The 14,087-nt window shown below is 38.4% G+C and overlaps 2 protein-coding genes across 2 annotated transcripts in view; one reads left to right on the forward strand and one right to left on the reverse strand.

The window, feature by feature from the left end:
• The first annotated feature begins 2,271 nt into the window (after window positions 1-2,271).
• hyls1 (HYLS1 centriolar and ciliogenesis associated) lies at window positions 2,272-12,725 on the forward strand. Its single transcript, XM_008418591.2, has 12 exons — window positions 2,272-2,588; window positions 3,299-3,418; window positions 3,528-3,647; window positions 3,731-3,804; window positions 4,661-4,884; window positions 5,202-5,257; window positions 7,677-7,822; window positions 8,397-8,436; window positions 8,551-8,605; window positions 9,748-9,829; window positions 10,069-10,095; window positions 12,514-12,725. Exons 1-12 carry the CDS (start codon window positions 2,555-2,557, stop codon window positions 12,643-12,645), a joined length of 1,110 nt encoding a protein of 369 aa, XP_008416813.1. The 5' UTR covers window positions 2,272-2,554; the 3' UTR covers window positions 12,646-12,725.
• The window catches only part of mrpl4 (mitochondrial ribosomal protein L4), a 5,525-nt gene continuing 4,102 nt past the window's right edge, over window positions 12,665-14,087 (reverse strand). The window contains exons 7-9 of the mRNA XM_008418578.2: window positions 13,222-13,331; window positions 13,072-13,145; window positions 12,665-12,903 (exon numbers count right to left, since the gene is read on the reverse strand). Of these exons, the coding sequence (XP_008416800.1) occupies window positions 12,758-12,903; window positions 13,072-13,145; window positions 13,222-13,331 (330 nt within the window). The 3' untranslated portion in view covers window positions 12,665-12,757. The remainder of the gene's footprint in view (window positions 12,904-13,071; window positions 13,146-13,221; window positions 13,332-14,087) is intronic.

Consider the following 14,087-nt stretch of genomic DNA (forward strand, 5'->3'; position numbering starts at 1 on the left):
CTGAGAAGGTGAGGCTCAGCAGGCTGAAGGAGGAGCGAATACACCTCTGGACTCACAAGGGGGCCATTTTGAAACTAAATAGGGAAGGAAAAACAAGTCTAGTTTGATTCAACCTTTATTTTTCTTCATATATCCATCTTTCAAAAATTCTAGCATTTTAATTCTCTTCACTTTCCATGTTGTGATTCAGAAAAAAGAATATATCAAGCTTTGTTACAAGGCAAACAGCTCCATTTCTTTACTGTAATAAATTAATAGATTATAAACACTAATTTGATAGCTTCAGTAAAACTAAGTTGTCATACATAATTCAATCTTTAACTTATGGAACAATAACAGGGAGAAACAGCTTTTTGTTTTAAATATCTGGAATACTGACAAACTGGTGCTGTGACTTTTTCTGTTTTATCCACAGTTTTCACTCCATGGTTTTGTTTTTTCTATTTTTAAGCAGTTAGAAACTTGAAACTGCTGCGGTGCCAGTTACTTAGCAGGTCGTTGCTAGGTAACCAGAGAGTGAGTGAGTTGCTAGGTAACCAGATAGTGAGTGAGTTAGTTGATTCCACCAAACCTCTGGACTCACAAGGAGGCCATTTTTAAATTAAATGCAAGTCAAAGCAAGTCAAGTTTGATTCAATCTTTTTTTTTTCTGTTACGGAGTGAAACTTCTTCAAACAAAACGGAGGCTTGTATGTCTTTTACTGAACCTTTCTGTTCAGTTTTTTATTGAAGAGAGAAAACGGCGACAGCTGATAACGGCAACAGCTGTTCATAACCAAGACAACCAAAATATCAACAAAGCAAGATAGTGACAAAACAGAACCAGATACTTAAGCATTCTTCAAAATAAAAGACTTCTTCTATTCAAATAAATCATGTCTTGCACTTAAATATATTTCACTTCATCCTTGTAATTATATACAATCATGTTCAATTCAATTAATAATAATCATGTAATCTATGCTTAACATATAATTGTAAATCAGTCACTTATCATACTGAATAACATATAAGTGTAAAAAAGTCACAACATTTTCACTTATCCATTTTTCTAAATATAAATCTAGTTCACTTTTCATGTTGTGATTCAGAATTTATTTATTTTTTATCAAGCTTCCTTACAAGGCAAACATATCAATTTTGTTCAATTCAGCAGATCATAAACACTAATCTGTTAGCTTCAGGAAAACGTAGTTGGTCGATAATTTGTTGATCTTCATCTTAAGGAACGGCAATCAGAAGAAACAGCTCACTTTAAACCAGCAGTTAGAAACCAAATACGGCTGAAACAAAATAAGTGTTTTGTATCAGTCAATATAAATAATTATTGATTCGTTTTTTGCTTCGTCTCTCCAGTCTAGTAGAAGAAATTCACACTGATTTTGACTTTATAGATCACATGACCCTCAAACTATTGAAGAAAAATCATAAATTTTGTCTGAAAAAAGTGCTAAAAATATATATATAAAGAACAAAAATGGTATAAAAATAAGTCTGCCTCATCTACCTAGTCTAATAGAATAATTTCACACTAATTTTGAGTCAGTAGGTCACCTGACCTGGAAGCTATTGAAGAAAAATCTTATTCTCTTCATATAAAATTACCTGTAAAATATAATAAAATACCTAAAATTGAATAAAAATAATCACCTGGACAGAGTAGCAGAGTAATTTCACATTGATTTTGAATCAGTAGGTCACATGACTTGGATGCTATTGAAGAAAAGGCCTATTTTTTAAAACATAAAATTACCTATAAACTATAAAATAGACCTAAAAGGGAATAATGAATGTGCCTCATCTATACAATTTGGTAAAATGATTTCACATCGATTATGAGTATTTGGTCACATGACTTCTAAGCTATTGAAGAAAATAATATTTTTTTAATATAAAAAATAATTTTAAATATTTGAAATTACTTTAAATTAAGTAGAATGAGTGTGTCTCATGTAACAACATGAATTAGCTTTTTCTGTGTGTGTGTCAGATGGTCACATTACTTTACTATGGTCTATTTACTTTTGCGTCTCAGGAGTGTTTGGTTCGGAAATTTGTTGACGGTCCCTAAGTGAACCTCCGCGCTTTGGAGGAGGGAGCGGCACAGAACGGGGTCTGTGGGGGCTTCCCGGATGGAGAAAAACAGAGCTATGCGCCCAACAAGCTCATTAAAAGTATCAATTGGGAAATGAAGGAACTTGTCACAAGAAAAATTTAGGCTATCAGTACGCTCTAGTATCTCTACAGTATGCCCGAACCAGTTAAATCTGGCGTGAGCTTACAAGCTCTTGACCAGTGGGTGGCAGTAGTTACCGAAAAACATTAGAGAGCACGAAGAAGTCGGGGAAGAAGAAGATGGCGTCATTTTCAAAGCTTGTTAACGGCTGTTGTCCTGGTGCTGTGTGTGTGTATACACTTTTTAACGGCACTGTTTATTAGCTAATGTTGCTGAGTTTTTAGGCAGCAACCTTGTTAAAGAGCTTGATTTTTACACACAAGCGACCACTATGCCGAAGGTTGCTTTATTTTTCAGTTAACCGCTGTCTTACTTTTTATGGTGGCGAATTTTTTAACAAATTTGCGCGGAGGTAGGTCAGATTTTTGATTCTCAACAACACAATGGCAGCAGTCTAGGTTATAGTAAATCTACTTATCGCCGACCAATAACCTAAAAGGCTAAATCAAAACAGAAATGACATAAAATATAAATTACGCTAGACTTCTTGAAAAAATACACACAGCGCTCAGTCTGACGTTTAATCTTTGTTACGGTAATACTTGTTGATTGCAGAACTCTCCTACACGTTTATATTTTAACCATATATTTAATGCTATTTTTTGATATAGTTTTGGAACATGTATTCTTTAAAATATCGATTATAAGCAATAACGTTAAAGTGTGTATGAATTTTAGGCATCAGGTGTTTACAGGTGACCATTAGGGCGTGGTTGCATGTACGTCATAAAAGCACTATATAAAAAGCACGTCGTTTAACCCTGACACAAGAAGTGTGGCTAAACCACGGGCTATATAAACCCAATAAATATGGTTTGAGATTCAAAGAAAAATGTTGTAGGAAGAGGTGGGTAGAGTACTCGAGAGTAAAACTACTTCAACATAATTTTACACAAAGGCTGCTTAAGCAATGATTAAGTTATTGTAACATCTGATTTAATATTTAAAAGTGATACCATTAGACAGACAAAATAAGAAATCATGTACACTTTCTGGTGTAGATGTACAAATAATTAGCAAAGTTTAATATTGGGCTTTTGTGTGTTTACTTTCTCCCACAAGAACATAAAATTGACAACATTATGGACAACCTGGACTTTTCAGAGGAAGAAATTCAACAGCAACTGGCTATTCTTGGCTATAAGACCATACCAAAACACAGGCTGCTGGAGTTTAAGCAAGGTCAGCCTCGTGAGACTTATGTCTCTTCTTAGAAGGTTTTAAAGTTGTAGGTATTTATGTGCTGAACAAGTAAACAAATCTGTAATTTTTCTTGTATGCATCCTGTCAGATCTTGATGAACTGATACGCCATGGGCAGTGGAAAAACCTTTCCTCTCCCAGACCTACAAGCATACATACTCGGAGAGCAGCATCTCAGTCAAGTCTTCCTGCTTATACTAAAGAAAAAGGTGAGAGAGCCAGTTATTTAAACCGACCTAATCATGATGCTGTTAACTGAGTTTTCCTTAATTTTTGCTTTACTTCCCCACAGTCAGCCTGTTATACAATAACAATTCGGGGGATGGATTTTTTCTACATAAAGAAGTAACAGGCCGTGACTCAACGGTAAATAATATGAAGCTACACCCAGATGTAGTTGTATTTTTTCACTGTTCTTTGTAGTTGCTGGCTACCATCACTTGCTTTACCTATGTCTGTCACCTCCACTATTTTTTCTTTTCACTATCACAAACTTATTCATCTCCTCCGTCAGCTCTCTACACTGGTGTGCCTGCATAGGCTTAACTAATTCTACTGGGTTGAAAAGGCAGCCTGCTAATTAGATTGAGCCCTGCTGCCACCTAGTGACTGTAGGCTTGTTAATCGTTCAATAATAGTTACTAGTACCAAATTAGGGGTGCACCCATTTTACCGGTCAGCCAATTTATTGGCCATGATTTGCTTAATTTTGGGAGGTCACCTCCAATGCGGCCAATGCGTTTACTTGAATCTAATCTTATTCCCCGATCTTATCTACCTCAGTGAAGGTCTAAAAGTCATCCTCTGTCCTCTTCTGCTCTCCTGTAAAAGGGGTCTAACTGACTGATCGGCCCACCAGGTCTTGTCTGCATGTTTACAGTTAGCAATTGTCATCCCACTGTTACCCACTCAGCAACTTTATCACAATATTGAGCAGCATTTCAGACAAAAAGAAAATTGGTATCAGTCAAAATTGGAATCGGCAGGCCAAGTTTTTTAAAGATCTGTCATTTCCGATCAGCCAGAAAACAATCGGTGCACCCCTAAACAAAATAGTCCTCCAGTTTCTCTCAAGAATGTTTTGATCCATGTTGTTGTTATTTTTACCAATAAGATCTCAAGAAAAACTCTAAATGTATTGATTTGTAATAGTTTTTTCCTGCCAAGAAAACTCTGTAGTTGACGTTATTTGGTTGTTTTGTTCAATTTTGTAAATGCACAGCTGTCTAACACACAGAAGAGCGAACACAATGTACGGTCACTAAGCTGTGGCGACTCGTATGCTGCGCTGTCTGTGGGTCCGAGGCTGCATTTCTCAGCCTGCGCTCCTAACAGGCTGCAGGAGGAGCCGGATACCGAAGACACCCTGGACTCTCTGCTGTCTGACAGCTACACTTCCTCCTCAAACCAGCAGCAGAGGCGATTAATAAAGAGAAAGGTTTTAAGGTGAGTTTAAGCTGAGAAAAGCTCAAACGTTTCAACTTATTTCCTTTTTTTACGTGTGGAAATTACAGCATTTGAGGAAAAATGTTCTCTGATGGAGCAGAAAATGTTAGCCTGGTGGGGGCACAAGTAAAGCCTGGTGGCCCGCCAGGCTTATAATACTCCGGAGAAAGTTTATATTTTTAAATGTATATTTTTGATAAAATGTAAATTATAATCAATATAATTTATATCACTTGGATGTATGCAGAGGTTTTACAGAAACACCGACCATGTGATTTCTGATGTCATTGTTTTGTTTTTTTACTTTTTGTTCTCAGAAAACGAAAAGGAAAGTCTTTCATCTGTTCTGAATCGATTTACACAGATGACTCAGGTAATGTAGACCATGTTATATACCCAGTGCCTTATAACCGTATTCATTAACTTTCAACCACAAACTTTGATGTGTTTTCTGTGAATTGACTTTTATGTGATTAAAACGATCACAAAGTACTTCAGAATGAGAAGTGGAAGGAAAATATACACTTTTTACTTTTTTAAAGTTCTGTGCAGCTGTGTTGAGCTCCTTCGTCTCAGTACTCCGTACAACCAACTTTCATTGCAGTTTTATGATGACTTGTCACTTTAAATCCAAATAATCTGTTGCTGGCCACGCCCCCTCCAATATCAACGTTCACACTCACACGTGAAAATGGCTGCAAACGTATGTGCAATTATACAACTGTAAATCTTTGAAAAGCAGAAGTAGAACCTCCTGCACAATCAACAAGGATGCAGCAATTGGTTGGTGGATTGTAAGTCAACAACAAAACACTTGTTTTTTCCAGCAGCCATTGTACAGCGCATACAGCGGTAAAAGAAGCTGACCAAAAGTGCTGGAGCCAAGCATGGGTTGCTAGGCAACAGGCTAAACTTCACTGGGGTTGCTAGGTGAGGGGGAGTGCCTGCTGATTTGTGATGTTACGTTCAGAAAATATTTTTAAACTGATCATTTACCTTACTGTCAGGAAGCACTTTGGCAGTTTTTAAAAGCAGTAGAGACCCAAAAATTAATTTTGCACAACAGGTCCCCTTTAACTTTAAATCAAACTCCTTGAAACTAACTGTAATGGGCAACACAGAGTACATATCGGTTAATAAATCAATATGAACAAATCAAGAGATACTACCCAGTAGTCTCCAGCAGCTGGGGCTGTTTCAGCTGTGAGAAGAGGCGTGTAAGGTCTCTGGATTTCAGCTAATCCTCTTAGCTCCTTCCTCCAACCTCCTGCCTCTGTTGATCCTTCACCCCACACCTCAGCCGAGCGTGGCGCCGCCATGTACAAGATGTATAATGATCAGTGGGACAGAGAGAGCGACGACGAGAAGGATTCCCTTTACTCCTCTTTCTGGTCGGATGGAGAGGCGGAAGACAAGGAGGAGGACGTGGAAATTATGAGACCCGTCAACGACCCAGAGGACTCGCCTCCAGAGAGTTCAGGGGAGGAACAACCGCAGTTATTCAATGAGGGGACTCTGGAAGAGGAAAGTGATGATGGGAAAACTACTGACGGTGCAGCAGAAAGCCCAATGACCTCTGGATATGGCACATACAGAGCGGAGGAGCAGAACCAACCAGAACCAGATCATTCTATGAACAGGTTTACCCAAAACAGCCAAGAAGATCTGTCCGAGTTCAGAGACGATAAAGAAATCTCACGGCCGCTCAGTAGCTTCACTGAGTTTGATAATGAACCGACGCATGGACCAGATGTAAGGGAGCCTGTGGGGTTTGTGTCCGATGGCGTAGATGACGTGAAACTTCCTGTAGAACCAGAACCAGAGGAACAGCATCTTCACGTTGATGCAGACAATATGCTCTTGTTTCACAAGAAGGGTTTAGAAGATGGGATAGATGGAGGCGAAGGAGAAAAACAGGAGAAACTGCTGCACAATCTGGAGGAAAATGCAGGAAGCGTGTCAGCGATTGACGTTAAAGACGAATCTTCTAGAAACAAAGGCGTCAGGTTCTTCAACTCCATAAAGAATTTTACCTTTCCTGGTAAAAACCTACACAATGTTGTCCAAACCTTTCGCTACAAAAATTTACTCTACAAAACCTCAAAATCTTACCAAGTATCTTTGGTTTAGTTAGATAAAATCTCAATTCATTTGAAATTAGACAAAACTAGAAAGTTAATTTTCAGCAAGATATAAAAGCTTATTTTAACTCATCCATCCATTGTCTTATGCCATCTGTGCCAATCTCCAGCTGTCAAGAGGCGGGTTCACCCTGGACAGGCCGCCGCTCCATCACGTCAATAATTTCTTAATATTAATAAAAAGTACTAGTTCCATTTGCATATTATTTAATTTATATCGTGGGAAAATGTCTTGGTAAGATTTTGTGTTTTTGCAGTGTATATTTTATTTTTAAAATGAGTCTTTTTAATTTTATCAGCTCATTAAGCTAAAAAACAAAACAGACTTGCAAAAAGCAGAATAACGCATTACTGTAGATACAAAAAACATGGAAAAAAAAAGATTGCAAGATTGCATTAGTGTAAGACAAGCCAATAGTTTCTACATTTTTAGGTTGATTTTTTTTTCTTTTCTCTGCAATACTAGTTTTTGAGGAAAAGCAAATCAATAATTATGATTCCAGTTGCTCTGAGGTTACTGTGAATGAAATTCATAGTAATTCAGTTTTACTTCTGTATGCAAACACAGAAGTAAAACTGAATTTACTGGTTTTGAAAAACCAGAGCTTTACTACTTGAGAGAAAAGCATAATTGTGTTCATTGTCTATCAGATGCTTCGAGCTGCTTAGAAGAGCGAATGGCTGAGCTTGATCTAACCTCAGATCGGAAAGATTACGACACAGATGAGAACGACTCCCAGGGCTCAGAGACCGACCCTGTCGACTTCACTGCCTTCAGATCGAGTATTGACGTCGTGGTGGGTGAAGCAGTTTTCATAGTTACATTTATTAAAGCTGCAGTATGTATCTTTTATTTAAAAAAATTTTTTTTGCGTATTTATCACTGTGGTGACAGTGTTTCTCTTCTCATCCCAGTACTCCCAGTACTAACTACAGAAATACACAACTTAGTCAGAAAGAACCAATCAGAGCCAGGAGGAGGGTCTTGGCGCTGTCAATCACTCTCTACAGCTGATTCACATGAATGCCATGATTGCTAATGCTAATTAGTACAGCCACCAATGATAGCGGAAAATTTATTATGCAACAGTAATAAGTTGTTTTTCCACCATTAGCACATTGAGCAGCCTACAGGAGGTGATTGACAGCACAAAGACCCGCCTCCTGGCTCTGATTGGTTGGAGCATTTCTGCAGACCAATAGTAGGATTTGAAGGAGGTTGATTATTTTTTTTCACAAATGATCTCTCACACCAAACTGTCGCAACATGGTGACAGTTTTAATAAATATGGAAAAAACATAGTTTTATAAAAGTTAAGCTCTGCCGCTTTAAATGTTAAAATGTCTGATTTTTGACATTTTTACCTTCAGACTCAAAGTGATCAGGAAGTACGACCCAAACCAAAATCCTGTAAGTATCCAGAAATGAAGGAGCTGGTCATAGCTAAGCGTTATTGTTCTAGATCTCTCTAGGTCCATACATTGTTGTAAAATACTTAAAACTTTTTTATGACTTGTGTTACAGTCATCCGCCCGGTGATGTTCCAAAGAGCCGTTAAGAAGAATGATCCAGTGACCAGGTAAGGTAGAAATATCTCTGCAAAGCACAAACCTTTATCCACATCTGGGTAAAATCTAAGAAAACAATAAAATAATCCTTCTATTGTGTCAAATGAAGAACTAGATGTTTAAAATTAACCAAAACTACCTCTTATTTTTTCCTGGAATGGTTTTTGTTGGGTGAGCACCAGTACAAAGCCTTGAAGGGGCAGAATTAGGTTTTCCATGCACATAGTGACATTTTATAGTATGATTAAGTAACTATGGTGCCTTCAGTTATAGAAATGCTATAAATATCAAATAGTACAGTTTATTTTAAGTCATGCCTTCAAATTGTGTCGCTGTCTCTTTAAGAACTGATGCTCTTTCTGAAACATCACACCGCTGGCTAGTCTGAAGGAGCTGAGGGGGGGGGGAGTTGTGAGGTAGAAGCTTGGAAAACTGCAACTCAGAGGAGGAGCTGTGTCCTTGAAGGCGGGGCTAGGTCCACCCAGGCGTTTTGCACAGCTTAATGGTTGCGTGGAGATTGAAAGACTCCTCAAGCACGCATGAAAGAATCAAGGCAACAGTCCAGGAGTGTTTTTGATGAGGGAATGACATTATAACATGATGTAAAGCTCAAAAAAGTTGATTCTACACGATACTGCACCTTTAAATCACCAAGTCCAGTGGAAAAGGTCGGATTCCCATTCGGTGGGAGAGGATTGTGGAGCTGGGTTTTGGCAACTAAACTCCACTGAAAGAAACTTGATTCTTGGTAGGAAGATTTTAGTTTCGGTCTCTTTAGTTTCAACTGGACAGATTCTGACCTCAACCTGATTTAACAGCTTTGGGATTGATTAGGATACGGATCGTTTTTCTCATCCAACATCAGTGTCTGACCTCACAAATGCTCTGCTGGGAGCATGGTGGAAAATTCCCATAAATGGACTCCAACACCTGGTGGGAATTATTCCCAGAAATCATAAAGACGTGACAGCAGAAAGTGTGACAATAAATACATAAAACCAGACTTGAATTGTGTCATCTGCACTGCAGTCTTTGGTTGGCGTCATCATTGGTATGAAGTTCTTCAAAAACCCGTTTTCTCTTTGACTGTTTGCATTTGGAGTCTGCTGCTCTAGTTTGACGCCAGCTGCTGTGGATTCTTTTGCCTCTGCAGGTATTTCCAGTACAAGCAGATGTGGGACGCCTTCCAAGTGCCTGGAGACATCATCAGGAAAGCTCTCCGCTGGGAGATCAAGGTACGGAAACACGTTTCAAACTTTCCTCATTGAGCAATGTTCAGTTTAACCGCTTTAGTGGAACGATGCACCGATTTGTACAATTTAGTTTTTCTAAGATGTAGAAGTATTTATATAAATTTACATTGTATTGGAAGTATATTAAAAAAGTGGATTGGTGCATTTGTGGTAATGTTAAGTTTAGAACTACCTGGTAAATGTTTATAAGCTTAAATTACTTCATATGTTTTTGTTTTCAGGAAAAGTTATCATACCAGCCTCTGCCTGTGAGTATTCACCATTATTTGTCCTGAAGCATGTAGCATAAAAAATTTGATTTCCTCACAGTTTTTGATCAGGCACACAGATCATTTTGTAGTTTAATTTATTATTACTTACGTGGTTTGAGTGGTTCAGCTGAAATATCCCAGCGATGGGAAACATGTTTGACTCCATGACAGATTTTCAAGCAGTGCACACTTTAAAACAGAAAGTTTAAAAAAATTTATTTCTGTTGAGGTTTTTGATTTAATCTTAGAGCTTTTCAGGACATGTGCAAATTAATTTACTATGAAGTTAATAAATATAATTAAATCAGAAATCCAACTCAGAGTATAGTCTAAGGAGAGCATGAAGTGTTTAAACTGAGACGTTTTAAGTATTTTTATTGAATATTAATCGGAATCTAACATTCAGACTTCTTCCAACCTTCTTCAAATTATCCCTCGGTGCATTTTAAATCTTCTGGGAAGAAAGATTTAACAGGATGTCGCTTGTTTCGATGCAGTCAAGTGTTTTACAAGTAAACATGCAAAAAGAAATGTAGAACAAAGCTGCTTTATTCACTAAAATAAAGCAGCTTATCAACAAATGAGGATTGACTGCATAAAAATCACTGTTAGGCTGGTGCATCAGAAAGATTTTTGTTTGAATTTTTATTATTGTTTTTGCTTTTTTTATGTTGAGAAGATGTTAGAAATGCTACAGGGATTAATGAATGCGCTGTCAGATCTGGACCAGAAGGGGGCAGCATAGCACATGTGGCTCCAATAATAACCAGTCAGTTTTGCTTCTGGGCAGAAATACCAGGAGTTAAAACGTTTTAGCTGAGTCACATTCCTTCTCGGGCTGCACAGTGGCGCAGTTGGTAGAGCCTTGCAGCAAGAAGGTTCTGGGTTCGATTCCCGGCCCCGGTCTTTCTGCATGGAGTTTGCATGTTCTCCCTGTGCATGCGTGGGTTTCCTCCCACAGTCCAAAAACATGACTGTCAGGTTAATTGATCTGTCTAAATTGCCCCTAGGTGTGAGTGTGTGTGTGCATGGTTGTTTTTCCTGTGTGTCTCTGTGTTGCCCTGCGACAGACTGGTGACCTGTCCAGGGTGACCCCACCTCTCGCCCGGTACGTTAGCTGGAGATGAACCAGCAACCCTCCTGACCACACTAAGGGATAAGGGTGTTAGAAAATGGATGGATGGATGGATGGACATTCCTTCTCATTCAGTGGCAAAAATGCACAGTCACTTGTACAACTCTGCTTTATGGATTAAAAATAATGATAATGTGGTCATGGAGAAGTAAATTTAGTTTAATTTTACACTTATGAGAAAAACTTGGATATAATTAGTCGAAAAGCCATAAATTTGCAAGAAACAATTTTTCATGATTAAAGGCATCAATTTGTGATGTAGCCATATTATCTGATATTGAAAAGTCAGAAACTTGTAAGAAAAAAATCAGCAAAACAGTCCCACAACATGATGCTGCCACCTCTGTACCTGTGTTTCCTCAATTTTCCTCCAAATGTAAAAATGGTCATTTTGTCCCAACATTTCCACTTTAGTTTTATCAGACCACAACACCTGTGTCCAAAATTTAAGATTTTTAAAATGGTTTCTTTCTTTCTGAGCAGCATTTCAGCCCATGTTGGTACTGGACACATGGCACTGAATATTGATGCGATGATGACCAGCTTTAGCAGAACCTTCACGTTGTATTTAGCTTTTGTTCTGGGTTATCTGGTTAGGGTTGGGCAGATTTTGGACCAGAAACTTTAATCTCTGGACACAGAACCCGCCTCCTTTCAGAAAGGCCTGATAATTGGACATTCCCATCACGTCTAGATTTGTGCATAATTCCTTGAACAAATGAACGCAGCACCTTCCATAGTGAACCAGACTTGAACATCTGTTCAGTCCTCTTCCCGACATCTCGGCTTTTTTGTTTTGACTTTCTAATCGTGTCAAACCAGAAAGCGGTTTGTTCCAGGTGTGGCCTTAAAATACATCCACAGGTGTGCCTCCAATTAACTCAAACATCTGTCCAAAGTCTGGACAACACCATCATTTAAAGAGATTGTAAAACGTCTGACTTTAAATAAATGAATAGATATATCTGACACATTTTCTTGTTGTTGTAGCATTTAGCAAATGTAAATAATTCTAGTAATTCTGACCAACCTAAAAAAAGAAGTTTGATATAACTTAACTTCAGACAGTGAGGGGAAAAAATGTAAACAACATTTCTAAGAGCTGATTATTCAAATCTGCTTATGGGAATGTGTCAAGTTACATCAAATCTCACTGCGTCGCCTCCCACTTCCTGCTCGTAATAGAACATCTTGTTCTGGAAGTGCCTTTAAATCAAGGTATCCCGCCCAGGCGTGGCGTGAGGGCGCTCTAATCTCCTGTCTTTATTGTGTTTGAGCAGAAGCCCAGAAGGGTTTACGTTCCCAACACCTACACGGTGCCAACGCAGAAGAAACGCTCCGAGCTCCGCTGGACCATCAGGAACGATCTGGCAAACCGTCGCCTCCCACAAAAGTTTACTCCTCAGTTTTAAGCTGCACAATTTTCAAAACTGTTTTTGTACTTTTTACAAGTATATTTATTGTGACATTCATAATAAACAAATTAAACAGTCATGTCAGTGAATTTGTCACAGATCAGTTGTTCTAAGGGAAGTCGGAGTACGGCAGTTTTAACGGGTAAAGGAACGTGTAACGCTCGTCGTGCCAGAGGAGCTTCTCCTCCAGAAACCTGACCGTGTCCAGAGTCAGGATGACGGCTTCGTGTTTCAGCATGCTGTGCACATTCAGACCTGACGGGGGAAATAAACGACATTTAATCCAGTTGAGTTAAAACAACCCAAAGAAATAAAGCATTCAGAATGCAAAAAAAAGAATTGGAAATCTGGAATAAAAACTGTTGTATTTACTCTTATTTTCTATCTGCAATGGCTCTAATACACGGGTTGTACTTTACTCACCGATGGCTGGAATAAGGTTAACTGTCTTTAGGTTTTCTGTAGCCTGGAGGATATTTTCAGGGAACTCTTCAGACCTAAAAGCAGCCACAGAATAAATTAGAATAGATAACTTATTTGCTCTGATTTACACCAGTAAGGTAAGATACTCACACATCAACCAGCAGCACAGACTCTCCCCAGTGTCTGCTTCTGATCAGTTCCAGCAGGTACTGGGAGTCTGGCGTGGGAATGTTTAGGGAGTCCACTACGTGAAGGTATTGCTACAGAAAACAGGAGTTCAGAGTTATCAAGAAATTATTACGGAGACAAGTGATGGGCAACACTAACTCAAAATGTAGCTGCACTAACCCAAAACTGCTAGACTAACACTGAAATTAGCCGAAGCTAATGCTAAAGCGCTAGACTCAGATTACAATTTAAGCCTACCATAACTCTTCAGCAACAATGTGATTTTGACATAATTTACAAGTTCTATAATATAAAGAAATACAATAACTATTCTCCTTGTTTTTGTTTTTTTTATTAAACTAAATTATTGGGAGAGAAAACGTTAGGAGAGGAAACGGAACTACTGCGCAAACTGTTTTCATCCTCTTCAAAATAAGAGCATGACTACTTCAAGAGTTAACGGTCGATAAAAAATTTCAAAAAAGATGTCGTACTTTTCTGAACAGAAAGTTTACGAAACAGGGAAGCCAATTAGCTTTTCAGATTTTATCCAGAAAAATAAATGTTTTTAATTATTTTTCAAACTTAGAAAAAGTACTAAACGCAAAATTAGCTCATTAGCACATTAGCTAAGGCAGTGTTTTTCAACCACTGTTCCGCGGCACACTAGTGTGCCGTGAGTGATCGTCAGGTGTGCCGTGGAAATTATTCAATTTCACCTAAGGTACCGTATTTTTCGGACTATAAGCTGCTACTTTTTTTCTAAGCTTTGAACCATGCGGATTGTAGCCCGCTGTGGCTTTGCTGTGTTTTTTTGTTTTGTTTTTTTTCAACCACCAGGGGGCTCT

This window comes from Poecilia reticulata, linkage group LG1 (genome assembly GCF_000633615.1).
Source record: "Poecilia reticulata strain Guanapo linkage group LG1, Guppy_female_1.0+MT, whole genome shotgun sequence".
Classification (NCBI taxonomy): Eukaryota; Metazoa; Chordata; class Actinopteri; order Cyprinodontiformes; family Poeciliidae; genus Poecilia; species Poecilia reticulata.